The sequence below is a fragment of the Hirundo rustica genome, chromosome 9 (genome assembly GCF_015227805.2).
Source record: "Hirundo rustica isolate bHirRus1 chromosome 9, bHirRus1.pri.v3, whole genome shotgun sequence".
Lineage (NCBI taxonomy): Eukaryota > Metazoa > Chordata > Aves > Passeriformes > Hirundinidae > Hirundo > Hirundo rustica.
Window position 1 is genome coordinate 5,336,131 of NC_053458.1, and position 23,467 is coordinate 5,359,597.

The following is a 23,467-nucleotide window of genomic DNA, read 5'->3' on the forward strand; positions in this document are numbered from 1 at the left end:
GTGACCAACTAGAAGCAATAAACCCCAAAGGTAAATTAAAAGGTAAATGAACAGTCTTAACTACGGGAATATAGTGAATGAAATGATATTTCATTTCTCTTTCATACCAAATGGCTTCCTTTGCCCAATCTACTTTTATACCACCTCCAGTTTCCTTCTTGCCTCTGCAATTTCTCGGAGACACGTATGTCCACAAGATGGTACTAGGCTACCAGTACCCCTACAATGGCTGGTCAGTGATGGCTCTTGAAATTGCTGCTCCTCAGGTGTCACCAGAGAAGCTCGCTCCAAAAAATCTCATTAGTCTTGTTTTCTATGAGAGGCATTCAGGCCAAAATACCTTTTTTTTTTTTTTTTTTTTTTTTTTAATGAAACAAAATTCCAATAGAAATCAGAATAGATCATTGCTGTGACTGATGCTCCGAACATTCACATCTGTTTTGTAGCAGATAGCTTCATTATTGCCTTTGGAGCCACTTCCAATTTAAACTAATAAACTAACTTACAGAAGAGAAGAATGAGGCCATGAATTACAGTAGCTTTATGAATCTGTGTTTTGACACATTTAAAAAAGAGAAATTTGACCTAATGTATTATAAATACCTCATTTGCTTTGAGCAATTATTATAATCTATCACATTGATGCAGCCAACACAAACATGCGCTGCATTTCTCACGCTAAAAATTGTTCAAACAAGCTTGAATAAATTGTTAATACTCTATAAGCTGCTGGTGGGAATAGCTCAATGATTAGCTCTTCTCTTCACATGATTCAAAAGCATTAGTGACACTGCTGACTAATGACTTGCAAAATTTTTGTTAAAGACACAGGTGCATTTTTACATGGCAGCCCAGTTCTTAAGTCAATGGTATTTCAGGCTTTGAAACTGAAAAGCTTTGTTACATTGTTTTTTGGAAAATTAGTGCTCGATTTTAAGGGTTTTTTTAAATGACACTCCACATATAATCATGTTAATTCTGTTGTGATGTTAGATTCAAGTTACGTTTGAAAACTATCTTCTCATAATATGATTGCTGGACTATGTTAATCCTGACTGTATGAACAAGGCTGCGGTGTTAATTAAAGACAGTGAACTGCTTTCTCATCAGCACCGTGCAATTGGAGTGATAAATAAGGCCCCTGATAGCTTGGAAACCATTCGTCATTACTGATCAGACCGCATGTGCTTAGGCAGTGGAAGGGATAAGCAGTCCCGACGAGGAGAGGTGCCCACCTTTAGCATACTTAGTACTTGTTTCACTAATTTTAATACAATTAAGTGGAGATGACCACATCAGTATGGTCATAATGAAATCCCTCAGTGGGAGATCTGAACTAATGAGGAGAGCACACAATTTGTGACTCGAGGCCATTTAAAGGAGTCCGCGTGTGTAATTGGCTTAGTAAAATTAAGATCATGAACGAGGCTGTCGTTGTAACAGGGCCCACCGAGCGAGGCTCAGGACCCGAGGGCCTGACCCAGTCAGGTCCAGCAGGGCCCAGGCCGGCTTGTCCCAGCGAGAGCTCCGGGGTGACGAGCCCGGCCTGGGAGCGCGCGTCCGAGCGCGGCCGCGCCATCTGCGGCGCTTCCATTCGGCGGCCGCGGGTCCCCGGGAGAAGCGTCCCGCAGGTGTCCCTCCGGCGCTGCTCCGGGAGGCGGGATGCCGGCGGTGGCCGCGCTCTCCGGGGCCGGGCCGAGCGGGGCCCGCCCAGCGGGGCGCGTCACGGCGGCGGCGCGGCGGGGCGGGGGCGGCGCCGGCCGCAGTCGGCACGGGGCGGGCAGCGAGCGGCGCGCCGGCTGCGCGCACCCCGCACACGGCGCGCTGCCACCGAGGGAGGGAGGGAGCGAGCGAGCACCATGTGCCGGCCGGCGCTCGCCCGGCTGCTGCTCCTCCAGCTGCTGCTGCTCAAGCTGCACCTCGGCAAAGGTGGGTCCGGCGAGGCGCGGCCGCTCCCCCTCGGCGCCGGGGTCCCCCGGCCTCGGCGCTGCCGGGGAGGGGGCGAGCATCCGGCCGGCGCGGGCACCCCGGGGTGCGCGGCCGCGGGTGCCCGCTCGCCCCGGTGCCCTGCGCGGGGTTTGGGACCCGCGGAGGGCCGGGCGCGCTCGGGGGTTGCGACCTGCGGGGGCCGGGCACGCTCTTCAGCCGGCGAATGCAGCCCGAGAGCTGGTGACAGGAGCTGCCACCTTTAATCCCTTTCAGAGGGGATTTGTGCCTCGTCTGAGCAGCGCGGCACGGAGTCTGCAAAGCAGATTTGCTCCGTTCTCCCCCCGCCCTCAACTTTAGTTGGGTCAGGTCCCTTTTCCCGGGACGGTGCCTGTTCCGCCCCGCGTCCCCAGGTGTCGGTGCGTTTTGCTCCGGTAACGGATGCGCAGGAGGTCCCAGCATCGCTGCGCTTTATAATTTTTCTTTGTCTCTTGTATTTCGGGTTTAACCATCTTCTATTCCCAGGCTCCTTTTCCCTCCGCCTTTAAAACAATGCGGAGAAGCACGGGAATGGCCCCTTTTATCCCTGCACAAAGCAGCTTCGGGATCGCCGCCGTGCTCCCGCGGAGGCGCGTCTCCCGCAGCCGCTGTGCCCCGGCGAGCCCGGCCCCAGCCCCGCACCGAGCCGCCGTGCCCCGGCGAGCGCAGCCGCAGCCCCCATCCCCTGCCGCCGGCGGCTCCCGGTGCCTTGCCCGGGTTGTCCGCGGCCGGGCCGGGCGGCGATGCGGCCCCGGGATGCCCCCGCCGTGGGAGCGCGCCCCGCTGACCCGTGCGCGGCCCCGTGTCTCGCAGGCGCCGTCAAGGAGTGCGAGGAGAACCAGTTCCAGTGCCGGAACGAGCGGTGCATCCCCGCCATCTGGAAATGCGACGAGGACGACGACTGCTCGGATAACAGCGACGAGGCGGATTGCCGTGAGTATCCGTGTCCCGCACGGCGGGGCGGGGGGCCGGGAAGGGCGCGCTTCCCGGCTGCGCTGCGCCTCTTTTTTTTTAATGAATGAATGAATGAATGAAGTCGCGCCGTCCGCGCCGCGGAGCCGATTGGCTGCCGGGAGCGGCAGATCCGTGACGCGGCGCCGCGGGGCAGCGGCACCTCGCTGCCGGCTCGCCCGGCCCGGCCCGGCCGGGACACCCCGAGCGCCCCGCGGGAGCTCCAGCACCTGGCAGCTCCCTGCCCTCCCTCTGCCAGTCCCCTCGCCTCCAGCAGCGGCTCTGCTCAGAGCGCCTGAAAGGAACAGCGCAGTTTGTGTCCTCGGGGCAGCTGGGAGAGATGTTAAACTGCGAGAGAGACCGTGCTTGGGGCCAGTGGCAGGTGCTCACGTGAAATGTTGCTTACTCATAATGATCCTACAAAATGCGGGGTGGGTGTGAGTCTTGCGTTTAAATATGTGTGCAGTCACGGTGAGAAGGCAGATGAACGAGCAGCACTGCTTGCCTTGGCAGTGTCAGCCATGTAACATTAATTCCTTCATAGTGTAAGGGAAGAGAGCAAGATCTGTACTTCCAATCCTGAGAAAATGGCACTCGGTCCTTCTCCTGTGGTGTGGCCCTGGTGCGTATCAGTGGAAGCCCATAAACTGGGTACTTTGTAGGGTTGTGCTGTTATAACTTGGCTGTTATTTTGCTTACAGCTTCTGATAGCCTGAGAGAATTTGTCTCAGCCATTGAGTGTATGAAGTATCTGTAAAAGAAATTACAGAACCTAAATCTTGAAGAGAAATGGCTTTAATTTGGAGTTTAAAGTTGCAAATATTGTAGCAAGTACCCCATCTCTTGAATTATCTCTGTAGAATAATAGATGCTGAATGTGCATTCAGTGAATTAACTCTTCAAAGCTCATAGACCCAGTGAATCTATCACGAAAAGAAAGGTCACTGGTTATGTATTTTCCATGTGTGACTTTCCTGTTGCCACCTTCACCTGTAAGTCTGTGTCAGGTGATATTCGGAGTGAAACCCAAGTGGATTAGTTTCAGGCAAGCAGGGATTCCCAAACTCTTAAATTATAGTAAGACATTCCCTGTGAACACTCCATAACTTTTCTTTCTAGTTGCTGTTTTTATTCAGAAGACTTGATTTTTTTATGTGCTCTGGGGAGTTTGCAGCATTAATTGAGATATAGAAATAAATGGCTTTTACAGGAATTATAATGGCACTATTTAGAGGCAGCTTAGATGTGGAATGTTTCGAATTGCAAAAGTCTTGGGGAGGCTGGGGGTGAGTGAGAACTACCCTGGACTCTTGTGTAGCCATAACTGGGATGTGTCTGTGTTTCCCAGCAGAGACACTAATCTGTGAAGCACTGGGAATCTCTGAGCAGGTATATGATGATGTTCTTTGAGCCTTCTATTTAAAACCTCTGTGTGCTGTGGTACAAAGGTGTGGTGAGCTGCAGGTGACCTGTGGGCAGTGCTTTTGGAGCTGCTTTTCAGAGGTTGGGATCGTGGCTGGAGGAGCATCTTGAACGGATTCCAGACCCTGCCTTCAACACAGAAGAGCAGATTTGTCTCCTGAGCTCTTTTCCTGCATGAGTGAGTGCTTCAGTGTCTGGGCTGCATTTTTATTTTCTCCCTTCCCTTATGATCAGCCCTCTGAGCATTGTGTCAGAAGAGAGAAGAGTGTAGAACAACATGCTGTTGAACATCAGCTCAGTGTGGAGTGTGCTGTGTTAGAATGTCTATTGCATCTGATTTAGGTTTATTTCAGAGGCGTTTTATAGTTGTTGGGTTTGGGGGTGGTAAAAATATGTTCTTTAATCTGAATTTGGCATTATTGACTGGGGATCAGACTACAGAAATTGCTCATGGACTGGTAATTTATTTCATATCTAGAGAGACTTTGCAGTTGCTTCTTCAAGCAGGCTGAAAGACAAAAATTGCATTTGTCATGCACATTTTTCTCACTTAAATTGTTCTGAACATTGTTTTATTTTCAAAGTGATTGCTGCTTTTCAGCATATGGAATGTTTGGAGTTCTACTCACTGGGTGAAAAAACACATTCCATGTTTTTGCTTCTAGATACTGCCTCTGTTATCACTGCTGTAATAAATAGATATTTATTTAAGAATTTTTTTATAAACGTATGCAATAGAAGAAACTGTTCCAGAAAAACAGCATGGCAGAGTGGTGATGGAGAGGGAAATGAATATGCAGGTAGCCTGCTGGCAGTGAGTACTGGTAAGCACCCTGATAACCTCTGTAATTACTTGATGATTCTTTTTCCCAGAGCTGATAATGTATTTGTAAGTGCTCATTGCTGCTTGTGTATATTCTCCCTTTTTGAAGAGACAGAGTGGTCTTTATCTGTGTGAAGAATTGGTTTATCAAACCAGTTCCTTGTGGTAGACAGTCTAATGCACTGGAAAATTTTGTAACCAAGAGTATCTTAAATAGTTGGAAAGAGTTGATTTTTCTTTTTGGCAGAACTCTATGGGCTTCCTGCTAGAAATCGTCTTTGCACAAGACAGAATTTTTATTTGCGTCCCCTTTGTGTCTTATGTCTGTCCCCTTTTTCCCCCATCCTCCCTGCCCCCAAGATTTACTGGCATAATGCTTTGGATTCTAAGGAGAATGTTTCGCTAATCAAACTGTATTGCATCCTTGGCATTTGCTTTCCACTGAGTAATCCTTTTCTGTTGTGGCTGATCGTTCAATATATCCACCATAGGACTGATGTGTGAGTTACTGGAGCAAACATCAGACCTGAAGTCAGTACTAGTTTTTAAGATGTGTTAAGTTTATCCAGGACGGGGTTTCTGGGCTAGCAAAAGAACAGAAGCCAAGGAAGCTGCCAGGAAAGGAGGAGATGGTGCTCATTTATGTGTAGGCACATGACTTGTGAAGTGTTAACAAGAGAGAAGGAGGAGACACTAATTTGTGTGCATTGTAGAAATATAAAAATAAAGCAGTAAACAGATTGCCTAAATATGAAGATGCCTTTTTGCTGCCATGTTTTCAGAAAGTTATACCGTTTGGATGAAAGGAAAATAAAAAGGGAGTAGAGGTGTTCCTTAAAATGTATCTATGGAAAGGAAACTAAACTCTAGAGAGAAAAACAGTGGGAGTTGCATTGTTTGGATTGCTGGGGAGATGAAGTTGTAAACTCTGGAATTAAAAATCTTGGATACCTATTGCAGAGTTTAAACCTGTCCTAAAACTATTTGTTCTGCTGTATGCAAAAGGATTTGCTTGGGCTGAGTCCAGTCTGTGTAGGCCTGGAAAGAAGACAAAATCCCAGTCACAGCTTACAGCTGCAGTGCCAGGATCTGCACTAAATGTGGTCCATACGATGAGGACAGGGCTCCAGGTCAGTTCTGAACGTGATTTCTATAGATGCATTTTGGTCCTTCCCTATGATACGTGTTCCTCTTCAGAAATGCTGGAAAGACTCATAACCTATTTCAGACAATGCTTGCAGATGCACAGTCATCGAGACTTTTTTTGTAATGGTACAGCAGCAACTTTATAAAACATCAAAGCTACTTTTACAGTGGGAAAAATATCCGTTTTCTGAGGCACAGTGTTTTAGCAAAAGCATTCTTTGCTGAGGTACTCAAAATGTGGGACAGTGCCTTTTTTTCTATATCTTCCTCAGGAAAGGCTGCAAAGCCAGGTCAGGCTAGGGATCTGTGTGCTGTGTGTGCAGGGTGCTGCTGCTGTGTGACACATCACCCAGAATGGAAAATCCTAGAGCGCTGTTCTGTAGGGGGAGTGACTCTTGGAGGCTTTTCCCCCAGCTTTACGAGTTTATTCCTGCTTGCCATTGTAGCCAGCAGAAAAGAAGGAAGACCTTGCAAACGGCAGCCAGACACAATATAATTGACACAAAAATAGGAGCTCTCACTTCGATAGTTGTGTTTTATTTTATTTTTATGATGCAAGTATGGTTCACATAATCTTAACCCAGACCTGAGTGTGGGTGAAAGAGACTGGAAGACCTCTGCTTAAATGTTTCACTGTTGAATAAACACTAAATGTGGCAGAGTAGAGTTGCAAAAAGCAGTCAGTAGCTTAACCAGTTTCCTGAAATTAAACACAAGCTGCAGGATCATTTCAGGTTTGAAATACCTGCCTGCAGGGGGACACAGCCAAATGCAGAACTGCTGTTTCTTGTTTAAAGCTCCATTTTCCACCTTTGCACTGGTATCCTTTCTGTAGTGTTGCTTGCTGCTCACAGGGATGTTTTATAGACGGGGTTGAGGCAGGTTGAGGCTGCCTCAGGTATGAGATGCAATCTGAAGGGAGTTGCTCTTTCAAAAACTATTCCCAAGTGTCCAGAATGCAGGGTAAACATGTTTGCATCAGCAAACCTCCCCTACCTCAGCCCTTGCCTGCCTTGTGGCCACAGAAGGTGGCTGTGTAGCTGAGACACATTTCCTTTGCAGCTGGGAGGAAGAGGGACTCCTGTTCTTCCCTTGGCTTTGTACAGAGAGTCTGCAGAGTTTGACTCCTGCTTGCATGGAAATCCAGGAGGCAGCCTCATGGTGTCTGTGCTTTTCAGTTTAGGTTTCACTAGAGCTGCAATTTGGGAGTAAAAACATATCAAAAAGCCTATTTGAAAGCTAAGTTCTGGATCCTGTGCAGAGTTAAGTATGGTCTGGGTAGCTTTGAAGGGAGGAGTGTAATGGTGTGCCAGGCTTGCAGGTTTTGGGGTGTGACCAAGTGACACAGTAGGCACTCACAATGCCACATATGTTCTATTCTATATATATATATATATAAGTATTCTTTTTGTCCTCTGTTATGCATTGCTCCAGTTTTTCTTTCTGTTTCATGTTGAGCCGGTGTCCTGCATGCTGAGTGATTGCTGCCTGCCACTCTGGAGATGCCTGTGCACATCACCGACGTGGAGTTTTAGGGTTCCTTGCCATATGCATGGCCATATGCTCGTGATTGTGTCAGTGACAGTTTAACTGTGTTGTGTGGCCAGCTTGCATGCTTATCCCAAAACTGGAAGCACTGGGGTGAGTGGTTTGAGAGGCAGGACTTGTTTGCTTTTCTGTGTGGCTGATGCCTGCGTGTCCTGGTCTGTACTGGGCTCATGTCCCGCTTAGCCTCAAAACCAGTTTACTGATTTCTTGTGTTCATTGGTGAATGTTTTTATTAATTTATCTTCATTTTTCATTATATTCTTGTCTGAAAAAACTAACTTGCATGTTTTTGGTGTCTGGATTATCTTCCCTGTTAGTGCTACCTGCTGCAACACTTAGGCAGAAAATCAAGTTTTAAGCACATGCCCTTCTCCATTTCCCTATTTCCTGGCACATTTTCTTGAGGAGTTTTATTTATGCAGTTTTATTTATTAAGCAGTCTAGATGCAGACTGCTTTCCAGAAGGTGATGATTTTCTATCACTCCTGCTCATGATCTGGGAAAGAAAGAGAGATCTGAGATGGGACCACCAAAAAGGCAGAAGAAAGAACTGGGGTATGTGGGAGAGCCACTGGGGACATTATGGTTACAGAGGGAGATGAACTTGGTTTTTTGCAGTGCTGCTGTGCTGTAGCAAGAAGCCACAAGAGTTGCTCTAGATACAGTTATAGGAACGAGCTGTGAGCTGAAAAGCTTTCCTGAGGTCAAGGAGAATGGGAAGTGTGAATATAATTATTAAGTTCAAGAAGGAAATTATGAAAGTGCAGTTAAACCCAACATGACTTGGTTTCTCAGAGAGCTCAGAGCTGTCATTTCAGAGAATACAAGCATATTCTACGTTTTAAGCCAAGGTAGGTAAATTTCCTCCAGGGCATTTTAATGTATAAAGAAGCTGTGGCTGCCACATCACTGCCTGGCCTGGCAGTGTTGAAGGCCAGGTTGGATGGGGCTCTGAGCAACCTGGTCTAATGACAGGTGTCCCTGCCCATGACAGGGAAAACTAATGGTCTTGAAACTAATGGTTTTTAAAGTCCCTTCCAGCCCAAACCGTTCTGTGATTCTATGAAAAGTCGATGCAGACCAGTTCTCTTGTGTCTGCAGTGTTCTAGAGCCAGGCTTAGCACAGGTTAGAGATGTGATTTCTGACTGATGGATGTTAAGAGTGGAAGATAATTAGGACAAATTAATGTTAATCAAAAAATGTTCAGAATTTTATTCAGATTGCAATTATGAGATCAGAGAAACCAAATGTAATGTGTTGGTGAACACATTTACCTGATACACCAACACTAAGAGATGGCCAGTGGTAGAAATAGTAAGTTTTCTTGACTCCGTTGTCCACCTAAAGGACCATTAAATACTCTGTTACACCTGAAAATGTCTTAACCATTATTGATTCCCTCAGCTGTTTCTAATTCAGCAGACCCCCAGCTTTTGTTTCTGCTGGCCTTTTCAATGCCATCAGGTTTTTGAACTCACTGAAAAAGCCACCATGTCTTTGGTGTGCCTCGGAGACTGATGTGTTAGGGATGCATTTGTGGTAGAAATGATTTGGTGTGAAGTTCTCCTGGTCCTTTTACTGATGACCTTTTCTTTTCTACAGCTTTCTCATTTTCCTGCAGCTTTTCCCTGGTAATTTCAAAGATGTTCCCAAAACATGCTGTTGCTCAGTTCTGCTTTTCTGTGTCTGCCTTATAAAATGCTGTAAGATTTCAATTGTTCTTTTTTTTTTTTTTTTTTCCTTTGCCCAGGAAAACAAATCAGTAAGTTGAGTTTGGGTGATGGAGATGAAGATTTGGCTTGCTGCTTTTTGTCTTGTGCATGTCCTTGGCAGATAGAGCCTGCCTGCTCTGCTGTGCTCTGCTCCCAGTGCAGACAGCTGCTTCCAGCCAAAGGGAAATCCTCACTAATTTATGGTGCATGTGCGGGAAGTGTTGGAAAAGCTGAGTGTAGTTTTCCTAACTCTCTATTTTCCATTAAAATTATTAATATTTAGACACCCACAAGGGAGCGGAAAAGGGTAAAAGTTCCCGTGATAAAATTAATGCAGATTTTCTGCTCTCTGAGAAATTCTGTCTGAAATGCAAGTGATAAAAACCTGATTAGACTTCAGAAGTTACAATAATACTTCTACTATACAGTAAACCAGTTGAAAAATAAAACTAAACCCTTGCACACTGAAATATTTTCAAAAGCCAGATTTTAACCTTCAAGAAGCCGGACGATTTTTAAAGCAGGGCTGTGAGCTCTGTCACTGATGGTCTCTCAGGGTGAGCTATCCTGTTTCTTCCCATAGGAATGATGCCCTGCTAGACTGTGCTTCTGTTCCTGGCAAGGCCCGTGACTTTTCTTCCCAGAGCTGTGGCAGATCTGGCAGCCCTGTGCCTTTCTCCTCATGAAGAGGTGAATAAATGGTATTAGAGCTCTGTGCTCCAGGGTGACTCAGCTGCACAGGAGTCAGCAGCCGAGCCAAGAACAGAAATGAGGCCTCCTGTCCAGTGAGGCACCAGCCCAGTGCTCAACACACACTGCTCCTTGCAGAGGTACCTGTGGGACAGGTGGAAGGCTTTCAGTTTTTCCTCCAGGTTTGCTGGTTATTTGCAGCCTAAGCTAAGGCCTGGCAGTCAGTCGAACCTCACACTTAATGTCAAGAGCAAGTGTCAGAAACTAGGAGAGAACAGGATTTATAGCTGGCTTGGAGCAAGGCTTGCAAGCCTTTGGGCTGCAGCCATGTAAAGTGAGTTTTATTGCCAATTTTTTTCCTTAGATGTTCTGTTTCTGATACTTCAATATTATTAAATGCGTTATTAATATTTATTAAATGCTTGAGAGCATGTGTGGTGCTGTACCAGGACCGGAGCAGTGAGGGCTCAGTTTCCATGGCAGCAGGAGCCCAGTCCTGTACTTGCAGACCCAGAAGGGCTCTTTTTGGCAACTGCTCTCTGTGCTGTTGTGATTACTTCTTTTTAAAGATAGATATATTAATTAAAATCTAATTCATTAGTGCTGCAGAATCTTGTCCATCCTGAGTGAGAATTTTGCCTGCTGTAAGTTTCTTTATCTTTTTCTTGAGTTCTAGCTTTGTCTCTGCAGTTTCTGTGGGTGTGATTTCTTTTACTTGCAAAATAGTCAGAGAGGTAACAGTGTGTGTTTAAAATTCATGTAATAGGTGGAAATTTTCTCTCGATTTTGGTTAAATTTGAAATGTTACATTGTTGTAGGCTTTTTTTCCTTTACAGGTAGGCATAGCATTGATTTATCATTTAAAATAATTGTTGAAGAAATTGGTTTGTACAACTGACAGTAGACTCTTAACTGTACTGTGTCCCTCATTTAGATAACTGCTCCAGTTCCAGGTTTTAACTTTGTATTTTATTTTAACTAGCCTTATTTTTTACCCTTTTTTCGTGCTGCCTTCCTTGACGTGTAATGTGTAGTGTGATGTACACTGAAGTGATACTTTGCTTCATTTCAGTGGGTGAATTAAATTTTTTGTTTGATCCCAAGTCTTTATCCTGCTGTGCGTTACCCAGTTGAGGTCTTCTGTCCGTCTTTGCTTTCCATGTATAAAGTTCATGTCATTAATTTCTTTGGTGGCTTTTCAGGCTGCTTCTGTTTTTGTTGATCTAGGTGAGCATGGTTGTGGGCATCTTTCCAAATGTGTGCATGAGTCTCCTCTGATAGATACCAGCTGCTTGGCTTGCTATTGAGTAGTGATTGTGTATCAGTAAACCCTGCTGGATTTGCTGGATGTGTTCCATCCAGATTTGATACTACTACTAGTAGTAGTAGTCAAGACCATAAAAATCAGCTACAGCAGGAGTAGTGAATATTTTCGCCCTGAGAAGAAAAATTTCCGATGTAAACGTACAACTGTTCCTGTAGACTTTTTGTCCTGAATCACTCTTGCATCTATAGAGCTACTCATAAACAGAGAAATGGCCCAGTTTCTTTGATAGCAGATGTCAGTGCTGACTGATATAGGCCAAGGAATACACCTCCTGCCTCTGTAACTCGGCTTCTATTCCTGTTTGTGTGGTTGTGTTACGCTCCTTACACATTTGTCATGCCGTGGCTGCTTAGCAGTTCAGCTTTCTGTGAATCTTCCCCATACAAGTGGGCTAAATATTATCTCAGGGACATGAAAAATCCATGCCTGGGGGTTACCCTCTGCCCAAGGCTGCAGAGTGATTCAGCAACTCCTTGTGGATGTTAGTAACTGATGAAGAAAGACGCCAGTTTCTTTGTTTCGGGTCAGTTATCACGTTGTTTTACTCAGATAATCGTGTTCCTTGGCTTAAATGACTGCTCAAGGCCTTAGCCTTTGCCTTTTGTCATAAACAGTAAAATAATCAGAAAAACTCCAGTGTTGAGACAGTTCACTCTTTCAAAATTTTAGTGTTGGGTCCAATGCAAGAAATGCTTCAAACGTCTCACTTCTTGTATTTAGTATCAGAGACACAGAAAACACAGGTGTTTGAGGAGGAGCATAATATTTTTGTGTTCCAAAATGAACTTCGTTTTTGTACATTCCAACATCTCCTGAAGCATAGCCTGCGTATGGGCAGACATCACTTCAGCTGAAGAAAGTGCCTGTTGAGACTGCTCATGGGGACTTTTTGTTTGCTGAAGAGGCTCTTTCCATTCTGTGTGTGTCTCTCCAAGCCTCCCTCACCTCCTGCCCACAGCTCGCTGTTACCTGAGCACAAACCACTGGAGTAACTTATCCCCTCGTTCCTCCATAAATTATTAGTAACCTATCATTTTCTGAAAGGAACTGAGATAACTGAGGGGGTTTAATTTGCCGTTGTTTATTTTACTGCTGCCACTCGTTTCCTTCTTCCTTACTCGTGTAAAACAACAGGTACAGTTTAGATTGCGCAACTCTGAAGTTTGCACAGGGTGGGCTCAGTACGTGATTTAGGAGGGGTAACCTCTGTGGGCACTGCTCTTTGGCAGGTGATCAATAAGGAGTTTCAAAGGGAACCAGTCTCTGCCAGGATCACATTGGTACGTTGAAATTGATTTACTTCAAGCACTTTGCCGGATGATTTCTGTTCCCCTTTTCACAAGAGCTCTTTTAAACTAGAAATCTGTCCTATTTTTTATAAAATAACGTGTTACGTGTATTTGCCCAAGGTGCCAGTGCGTGTTGATCCCTGAAGTTAAATTAGGATTAAGGAGCTGCATTGACAGGTGCTGAAAAGAATTGTATCTGTCCAATTCTTGACTGCAGGGTCTCTGGTTGTGGCATGGCACCTCAAAGAGAGTGAGTGTAGAGCAGGGGCGAAATCCTGGGGCACCCTTTTCTAGAGGGAAATGAAAAATAATGTACTTAATTTTCCCCATGGTTGTGGACAAGTATAGGCCTAAGCATTGTGGAACCTTTCCCAGGCTTGCACACAACATCTCATTGCCTCACTCCTCCTTCCAGTCCTTCCCTACGAGTTTGGCCATTAGTTCTCGTAGCTCTGTTTCGGAGTGTCCATCCCCAGCAGCAGTGCACAAAGCCTTTGTTAACACCTTCCCTCGCTCAGGCATTGCAGGGGACTCTGCAAAGCTTGGCTGAGAGCAGCAGGCATTTCTTCACATTCTGTAATGCATGCAATCCTGTGAATATTGCAAGCCCTTATTTGTGCTAATGCTCGTAGAAAGGATTAATAATTCCAGTGCACAAATGCTGTACTTCAGCTGGCCAGAGACTGCTAAGTTCGCTTTGCCCAGCTCTAATTACTTAATTTACAGTATTTTTATATTTTGAGACAGAAATGCAGGTTGAGGCTGCCAGGGTGACAAGTGTTGGAGATTCCAGAGCTGATTCCACACCTGCCTGCTGTTGATTGCAGGTCAGGGCTGTCGTGCACCAGATTGTTGGGCACTGTGAAGTGCACTGGCAAGCAGTACCCCGGGAGATGAGTGTTCACACAACAAAAGCCACCGCTGTCACTGAACAGTTTTGATCCTCCAGCTTTGAAGGTCAGGGCTGAGCTGTTCAGCACCATGGGAAATGCTGCATTCCTGCAGCAAGAGTCAGGATTGTGCTGGGGATTACTGAGTCCTTGGTTTATGGGGCTCTTGCCCTGGCATATTCATCCCTGCCTGCTCAGTGCACTGGAGGAGTGTTTCAAGAAAACCTGAAACCAAAATATCCTTTTAGAAGACTGTTTTCTTTCCCTTTCCAGGCAGGCTGGATAGCTGTCCATAATAATAAGGGTTGAGCAGTGATCTTTGTTGCTTACTGGTTCCTTTTCTGAGCCGTGTTGTGCAGGCTTCATCATCATATCACAGGGTTAATTTTAGAATGCAAAAAAGATGCTTCTCTGACAGTGAAAACCACCGAGGGGGAGGAAGGCAGCCAAGTACAGGACCTAATTTTCCCCCTTCCTACAAAAGTGTTTTCTTCTCCTTCTGGGGGTGTGTGAGTTTGAATGTGTCATTAGAAACATATTCGGCGAGGGCTTTAGGGCAGAATCTTGCTGTGTTGTTTTTGAAAAGGGTTCTCTCCCTGCTACTTGTTTCTACTGAAGTCATGAGGGATTAGGTTTCCTGAGAGGAAAAAACAAACCTGGTGAGATCTAGAACAAACTGGAATTACCTTAATTTAATTTATGGCTGTTTGTTGTGACTTTGGTACACCTGAGAGGTGTGTCACCTTTCGTAGAGATGGTTGGGGGGTGAATTTCCTGTAGATCAAGCGTTTTGGTGCATCAGCTTGACCTTTTACACAGAAAAGGGCATGTGTAAATGTCACTTTTCTACAGTAATCGGTTGGGATTATCTGCCATTGTGTTGGGTTTTTTCCTGCTTTTATAATAGCAGGGATTTCTACAGCAGTTTGACATGTAAGAATGATGGAGGTTTCACTCTCTTAGGCTGGATAAATTCTTGTCAGTAGATGGGAGGGAGATAATTCATGCCTATTAGGACTCTGTGTGTGAGAGAGTTATATTTCTTATTGGATATGAAGTGGAAGATGCAGGATCTCATTTCACTCTGAACTGTTAGAATTCAAAATGTTAAATGATGAGTGTCTCGGGACTTGGGGAAGATACTTGCTATGTGTTCCGCTCTAATTAATTGCCATGTTTGGTGGGGGTTTCTTATTACTTTAATCTGCGGACAGCACCGTTCTCTGATGTTGAAAGTTGAAGAGAGAAAACATCTTGTCTGTGTGAGGGCTCAGCCTGATCTTACTGCTGCAGACGTCTCTGAGGAAATGCTGACTGGTTATTTTAGATTGCTGACTAAAAACTTGGCCCTGTAGCTTCGGAGCACAAACCTGACCCTCTCCCTGCTGGCGTAGTTCTGTTGAGATTGACGTGTCTTAGCTGCAAAAGCTGCTGCTGTGGGTCCAGAAAGGCTGAAAGGAGATGGATTTGTGTGATCCATGAGATGCTGCTGGGATAAGAGTCCTGGCTGAGCCGGGCACGGGGCTGTGCCCATGTAGCTGTGCTGGCCAGGGCTTCTCCACAGGGCCACCCCCAGCAGCCAGGCAGAGCTTCACCTCGGGTACACTTCACCTCCTGAGCTCAGCCTGTGGAATAGTGAGGAGGGGAACAGTGTTGGCAGGAGAATATGGTGGATAAAACATGAGTTTTAAGTGATATTTCAAGGGATCTGTGTTACTTCATAGTTAGTCACAACTGACAATAAGAAACCTTTCCAAACTCAAAAATCAATGGCTTCAGGCCTGTGGTGTTTGCAAAATGCTTTCTGCAGCAGTGTTCACCAGGGTATTACCCTGTCTTTCTTTTAGCCTCCAGAAGTGCAGAGAGCACTGTTGTGGAGCTACAGTGCAAGTTCTGGCCTTGGACCACTGTTTTGTTCCAAGTGAGGATTAACTGCTCTCTAATTCTGTCTTAGGGGTGAAAGTACAGTGTCATTCCATTCCTGATCTCATGCATCCCCCAGCTACAATGTTGTGTGAGGACTTGCCATTGGCAAGCCAGGAAAGCAGAAATCATCCATGTTTTATTGACCATTGAGTCTGTCTCCAGTACTACTTTTGCTTGTGTTTCCCAGTGTCCTGCTGCAGGGAAGATCAATTGCAGGCATATTTTAGTCTGTGATACCCCTAGTTTTATAATGATCTTGCTTTCAATTTGGATACTGTAAAATTGCTCTCTTAGGCTGCTTAGTCTGCATTTACAGCTCTGCTCTTTGGTGGAAGGGGCCAAGCTCACTCCAGTGGATTGTGTGCTATTCCACAGCTAAAGCATGTTCTTCCTGTGCTAAACTTCAGGTGTCTCTTCTTTCTGGAGCAGAAAGACCCAGAGCTCTCAGTGTGGTACAGTGTGTGCGTCTGAATTTTGACACAGAAGTCTAGAAGTGCAGGAGATGACAAGGTTAACATGATATTTAAATTTTATTGAGAATCTGCTTCTGGCAGGAAAATCCTCACTGCGGCTTTGACTTTGCCAGTGCCTCTGCTGCTCACCCTGCCCTGAACAGCACAGCAACTAAAGTTTCTCCAGGCTTGGCTGATAGACTGCAGTGTTATATGTCACAGCAGGAACAGACCCAAGGAAGATGAGCAGTGCTCCTCGGTCCCACTAAATGGAACTACTGCCTGGGTTGAGTATTCCAAATTAAAGCCCCTTGCCCTGCCTGACAGTATTGTATCCGTGCCTGAATATGGCTTGGAAAGTCTCAGTATTATTGCTTTAATCCACTTGCTTATGAAAAAACTTGGGAGTTCATGTTCTGGTTTAGATATTGTGCAATATATTCAACTGACAAAAAAAACCAAAGCAAGAAAACTCCAACCCTGAGCCATTTGGAGAGGTGGTTTTTCCTGCTAAGCTGCAGGCTATTAGATTGCACAGCAGAACTCTTGGAGAGTTCAAAGTGAGTTTATTGTTGCTGTGTGGGTATTTAATGAGTCACTGTAAACCTCTTTAATTGTGTTACGTCAGTAATGCAACTTTCATCCTGCTTTTTCAGTGCCCTTTCTCAGGTAACATTAACAGGATTTTCCTGTAATATAGAGGTACTAAACCACTTCCAGTATATTAGATTTTTTTGTTTGACTGCAAAAAATGAGCAGGAAGAATTGCCAAATGTGAGCAGGCACATCTCCATCTCTATCACTGCTGTGCACTTGTTTATAAGTGTATGAACTTGATGGATCTTTGTTTTGATGAGCTTTTGCCAGGTTGGCCTTTTGTTCCAACAGCATTTTGTCTGACTAATTGAGTCAAATAAACTGCCTTGGAGTTTTCCAGCATGCTGTCTCTCCTCTAGATGAAGAGCAGGTAATCGTGACTCAGGCCTGCCAAATCTATTCTATGACAACGAATTTCTAGGCAGGTGCCTATAGAGTAAATCTGTACTGCTCTTGCAAGGATCTTTGCTCCTGGAGCCCTCCCAGGGACAGTGTTCAGGGGGAACAGGTGAGAGCCTGCTGGAGGGTCATTTGGGTGCTTTGGACAGTTGTATCCTCAGGTCTCCACTGGAAAAGAGCCTCCCTGTGCAGAGAGTTTATAGTGTTAGCCTGAGTGATTGGGCTCCACACCTTTGCATTGAGTTGCTGTGGCTGTTTTCCATGGAATTGGCTGCATGCAGGAACCTCCTGCTGTCAGTGCAGAGAAATGGAAGGGTACAGCTGCATGTCAGGAAGGTGCTTCTCTGCTGCAATAGGTAGAAATAGTAAAGTAAAAATGCCTACCCTTACCTGTCTGATTGTTAGTGGGGCAGATAGGCCCCAAAGGTAATACTGAGTTATTCTGTAAATGCCCTATTTTTAAAAATAAAAACAAGAAATCTCATTTTAGCCATTGAGGGTATGCACTGAGAGCAGGGTACCCAGCTGTATTAAAATGTTCCTGATCAGGCAGGGGGCGGGACTTGGTATAAAATCCCTTTCTAAGCTTTCATTGACAGCCTCCTTCAGCTCTCATTTTCCCAATTTGCCCACTTGTGAGATGGGGAAGTGGTTTGTCTTTATTTTTGTAGAATAGTGCAGTCAATAAATGGTCAAAAGAGTAGAACAGGAGCTTGGTATTGCTGTTTAGTTAAATGTGTGTGCTTGCAAACAAAATCAGCAAGTTGGCATTTGGTCAAGAGAAGCAGCTTTCAAGTTTAGAGGGACGGACTTCTGAATCCAGTAAGAATATTGAATGCAACCCAGATGGCATTCTGGAGGGAAGTTGTGTGGCATCAATTAGCTTGTAGGTGACCATGCTTCCAGCCAACTGTGGGTTACTTGGCAGCTTGCCACTTGACTGCTAGTGAAAATTCAAGAGCAATGAGATGAATTCAAGTTCCTCAGAGACAAAGAGAAAGATGTCTTCACTTGAGGAAAGAGATTTGTGGATACTGTTTCTTAAATGATTTAAATTGTCTGCTTTTGTACAGCCACTTATCTCAGCCTCGCTTTTAAAAGTTTCTTTGCTGACTTTGTGTGTGTAAACCCATTTAAAACTTCTCTCAAATTTCACATGAGATTTGTTCAGAAGCAGGAATCTGCAAATAAAAGGGCCACCAGTAGCTGGACCAGTGCCCACCACTGCCCTTGTAGCTATTAGAAGGTGAGCTTAATTTAACATTTCCCTCTGGAAATTATGTTCTTACCTAGATTTTAGGACTTGAATATTTCTGCTAAGACTAAATGAAGTTGTTGCACTCTGGACTCAGAAAGAGCTGCCAAATCCTGAAGAACTGGCTGCTTTGTAATAGATGGTATTAGCACAGTTTCAGATCCTCCCACTGAGGACTGAGTCTAAGGAGCAGTTAGAATAAACGCTCAGATGGGACAGATGGGATTTATCCGATATTAGAATGTGCTGGGACTATTTTTGTTGACTTTGAGTTTGTCCATCAATAACAGAAATACTTCTGCATGGCTTTTTTTTAAAAAAAAGTTAATTTTAAAGGGACTTGAAATTATCTGTGTGTCTCAAGTGCCAGCATATCGGATGTCTTTTGCATCTGTGCAGTGAGGGATAATTAGGTTTGTAGAGCAGATGTTGTGGAAGCCTGCACTGCAACATGCCTGCCTGTTTCTGGTCACAAGGATTTACTCCTGGGTGCACTTGCTTTCTTTTTATGGCAGATTAGGAGAATGGCAAATTCCCAGTCTTCTGTATGCAGTAAGAACTTCAAGATCTCATATGAGATTTAAGCAGTAAATGCTTCACTAAGAGCTTTAGAAATGAGTGGTTTTTCTCTCAAGAATTTATTTCAGCTGCTCAGTACTGAGTTTTTATTCTGCACCAAAATGTGCTGTGGCTTTTTCAAAAGGAGCAGAAGTTCTTGCAAGGATGTAATGATGGTGAGAATTTTCACTCTGTTCTCCTTAGACATGACAATTTGAACAATTTGGAAAAAAAAAGTTCCCATGGAGAGCAGAATGATACCATTATCCCAGAATTGCATTCTGTTGTGTACAAGCTTGTGTTGTGCTGCTTGCTAAAGGGATAAAAAAGATTTTATAAATAGCCAGATAGGAGCAAGGCTATGAACTGTAAGTATGGATGGATGCTAAGGGTGACCTAGGACTGGCTTTATACAGTACAAACTGTTCTTCGTGCCACTTTCTGGACTGGAGATGTGTTTTTGCTCCGTTTTATCACATCACCCTAGATTGTGTGCTTCTCCCAGGGTAGGTGTTAATGAAAAAAACCAATGTTTTGATTTTGAAAGCATTGCATGTAAAAAGCTATTAAGTGGAGGTCACCTTTTTATCAAAAAGGTACATCTGAGTTTTTAATGAACTGGCAATATTATCTGCAGAGGTGCTTTCCCTCATCATGTCATCAGGTGTGCCTGTTTGTCACAGGCAGGGGCTTAGGGAGCTGATCCTCTGCCTTTCGAAGGCCACCCACTTGCTTTCATTCCAGGAGGGCTCGAGGCTCTTTCAAAAATTACTTTGCTGGGTCATTCCTCCTGGCTTTACTCCTGTACAGCACACAGGTTTGTTTTTACAACTTCAAAAAGATGTGGTATGAGAAACAACAACAGCTTCAAGGAAGGACCTGGAGACACAACACTAAAAAATAAAAGCTTTCAGAGCTTTCCAGGAGTGCGTGTATGTGGAAAAATACTACATGCTCAAAGCAATACAGTGGGAGTTGTATTGGGGTGTGCTTTCAGCTGAGCATCAGAAACGGGCAGGAGTTCCATATTTCTGTCCTACTGATGATCAGTTGGGTCAGTTATGTTCCAATTCAGTTTGAGGTCACTGGAAGTGTCAGGGATTTTCTTGATGTGGTTATTGCTTTCTTAGTGACTGCTGAAGGAAGAAGCATGGGCAAGCATTCCCAGGCATTTTACAAGGAAAGCCAAAGCTTATTTTTGATCTGATTTTTTAAAATGCCTGCTGAAAAAGCTTTCTCTGCTTTGCATAAGAATGAACCTGGCAATCAGATCTTTATATAAATAAAACCTGAAGCTCGCTCAATCAATATTTTGTTCCTCTCTTGGCTCATATAGAATAAAATCACGGAGCTAGTTAGTGTTCACAATTAATGTTGATCTTGCAACAACAGTCACGATTTTAAGAGTCACCTGATGTCTCTACAAAGTCCTAGTCAAAGAAGTTTCAGGTTTTTTCTCCAGAGGTTGCAGTGTCATGGCACTCTCTTGCTCTGAGGATTTTGTTTTTCATACCACTTTTGTCAGAATCACGTTGGAGAGCTGCACGTTTCTCCTCTTTAAATATCGCAATAACTTGGAAGTCTTCCTGACAACTGAGTCATCTGAGTGACTTTTCCTCTCATCTTCCATACAGGGTGAATCCTCCTTGTGCACAAGAACGTTCAATTCCTTCCTCTCTGCAGTTCTCTCTCAGGGGCTGTGAGAGAGGAGAGAAGCCAATAAGTATGGCAGAGGATTGGCTATGAATATACAATTTCTGTGGCTGGCAAAGCTCAAAGTCTGTTTCAGTTTTCACTTATCTTTCCAAAGAATCCCTCCAAAAGGTTCTGTTATCTTGATTGTGCTCCAAGGATACTGGATGAGCTATCAGAACCCACAGCACCCCAGACCTTCCCACATGGAACAGCAGCTCTTCAAGGAGGAGTGGGAGCAGTGCCCTGTTCCTCCTGTGGGCAACAGCAGGGACATCTTGCAAGGGCCACTGAAATACTTTAGTACCGCCTGGGACAGTTTATTTTCTTTTGATTTCTGAGAAAAGTCTCACAAAGCTGTAAAGGACCTAAAATTTGGAAACTCAGCTGCTGATCATCAGCACCAATAGCTGAACTTTGAATCTGATGCAGCCAAAGGTGTCTGAGGCTAACACACTTTTTATATTGGGATATTTCCACAGAGAAGATCATTAATCTTCAGAGTAGAATAGATCTTGATTTAACCTCTGGTCCCTCTAGAGTGTCTCATGTGGTGCTGTGTTATTGGTCCGTATAAAAAAGTCCAATTTAATCCTCTGTAAGAATTTGAACTTCCGTGACTTTCACGTTTCAAGGTCAGCTCTGCTCTCCTCTGGGATCATCTGGTATGGGTTTATGCAGGAGCTGAGAGGACATTCGTTTTTCCATTAACATGTGACAATTGCTCATGCTCCTCTCTCTCCCCCCACCAAGGTTTTTGGCATGGTACTGCATTCCTATCAAGTCATTGCTCTTGGGCTCATGACTTTCCTAATCTCATGGGACATTTTAAATTCGGTTTTTCATCATGGTGGGTACTACTTGGTGGTTTTGTTGAATATCTGATCTGAGTTTCTTTAGAATGCTTTTCATATTTTGTAGCAATGCCATAAGGAGGGCTGTTCCCTTACCCTCTGCCCTGGTGGTGACTCAGCAGCTGCCTGGAATTCAGGGTGATTGGTGCTCGTAGTCCCAGGTACAGAGACCAGGGAGGATAATGTGTGCCTGGAGAAGGACATCTGCTCCCTGTTCCTGCTCCCTGTTCCCTTGCAGACCTGTTTTGGCAGCACCAAAACCAGAGGGGAAATGTGGTTTCTTTTCTTTGCCTCTGAAATCCTGCAGAAGGGGAGCAGGACCTGGGGGCAGAGCTTACAAAGGAAAAAGCTGTTGGCTGAGCTCAGCCTCTCACCGCTTCCCTCCCACGAAGGAGTGACACTTTTGGGTGACTGCTTACACTGATTAGAGCTAAAGCAGTGTTTTAAGTGCAGAGTATTTCATAGGCAATTATCAAACCAGAGCTATCCAGCTGTACCTTTTGGGTATTTGATAAACTTTTCTTAGGTTCTCCATCTTTCCAGTCCAAGTCATCACAGTGAGGTTTCAGGACTTCTTCTTTCTCTTCCATTTGACTTTAGTATTACACAAACCTTTGGTCTGGTGCCTCATCTGATTACCTCCCATTTAGTATTCTTCTGAGGTGAGTGCCTGAAAAGCACAACCAATCCATGACACTAATGCTGCTAATTGGAACTAATGAGTGTTTTTAAAAGCATTCTCACAAGCAAATCCAGACCCAGCCTAACGGTGATTCTGGTTTGTGCTTGAAGCAGTAGATACTCTGATTGGGCTGTCAGTGCATCTCTGACCACCATCCAACAGGATCTGTGCGTGGAATTTGCTTTCCTTCAGTGAGGATGCTAATTCAGAGCTCTCTCACACAAGCTGTCATCTGAATCTATTAATAAAGTCCCTGTAAAGATGATAATCTTTGAGACCTACACTTCATTTTCCAACTTGATTGAAGTTAATCAGCTGCTTTGATTAGTAGATATTAACCAGAGGTCTAACAGAAAAGCGATGTGATCATGCAATCATCATGACTGGAAGTTACCAGTCTGCAAACAGACTTGACTTAACTGGGGTTCCTCCTCTGTCTGCCAGGAGCAGGGATGAGTTACAAATACATGACAGTGCTGAGTTGTGCGGTGAACAGAGGTACCACTGATGGATCCTGGCTCCAAGGGAATGCCAGACAGGAAAGATACTTCCAAAACACGGGACCCATCAATGCTCACAGCTCCAGAGTAATGAAATTTGAACCTTTAACGGTGCAGTTGGCTGTACTCTTTCAGTTTGAAATCATTACTCCTTGTTCTATCACTACAGGCCCTGATAAAAAGTCTCCACATCTTTCTTGTAAACCCCCTTATCTATTGAAAGGCTGCAATGAGGTCCCCTGCAGGAGCCTTCTCCAGGAATCTGAAGGATGAGTCTGTGTCTCCTGCAGCGAAAGGAACCTTGGATTCTGTGATATGAGATGAGTTTGGAGTAGCTATTCAGCAAGAAAAAAAGGGAGAAAAATGCAAGGATGGGAGCATTCCAGTGGGCGACTTCCAGAGGACACAAAGCAGTCAGGATGTAGAAATCCAGTCTGCTCATGGAACAGAAATTCCAGTTGTATTTGAATCCGAGAGGGAGGCCCTGGCAGATAAAGGCTGTGGGCTCTAATTTTGTTTGGAGCAAAGGCCAGCTGGGGAGCAGGGTTTGGGAGCTTGGGGCTGTGCCTGCCTGCTGCCAGGCTCTGTCTGAGGGGCTGCTCACTCTGTGCTGAGGGATTTTCTGGTGTCTGTCAGTGCTGAGAAGTGTTCATTGAAGGAGATGGTGCTGGTGTCAGACGTCCACATGCAGGGTTGTCGCAGTCTGGTTATTCTGCAAAGATTAGTTCTTTTATTGACTTCTTGCTGAAGATTGGCATGCGTTTCCTGAGGAAAATCTGGACATCTTG

General features: G+C 44.9%; 2 protein-coding genes across 3 annotated transcripts in view; one reads left to right on the forward strand and one right to left on the reverse strand.

The window, feature by feature from the left end:
• DMRTB1 (DMRT like family B with proline rich C-terminal 1) overlaps positions 1-1,579 on the reverse strand; it is a 72,706-nt gene extending 71,127 nt beyond the window's left edge. The window contains 1 exon segment of the mRNA XM_058421751.1: positions 1,481-1,579. Coding sequence (XP_058277734.1) covers positions 1,481-1,579 — 99 coding nt within the window.
• A 237-nt stretch (positions 1,580-1,816) lies between these two features.
• Positions 1,817-23,467, forward strand: part of LRP8 (LDL receptor related protein 8) — a 167,666-nt gene continuing 146,015 nt past the window's right edge. For both annotated transcript variants that reach the window (XM_040072797.2, XM_040072798.2), the window contains exons 1-2: positions 1,817-1,929; positions 2,779-2,898. In XM_040072797.2, coding sequence (XP_039928731.1) covers positions 1,860-1,929; positions 2,779-2,898 — 190 coding nt within the window. In that variant the 5' untranslated portion in view covers positions 1,817-1,859. The remainder of the gene's footprint in view (positions 1,930-2,778; positions 2,899-23,467) is intronic.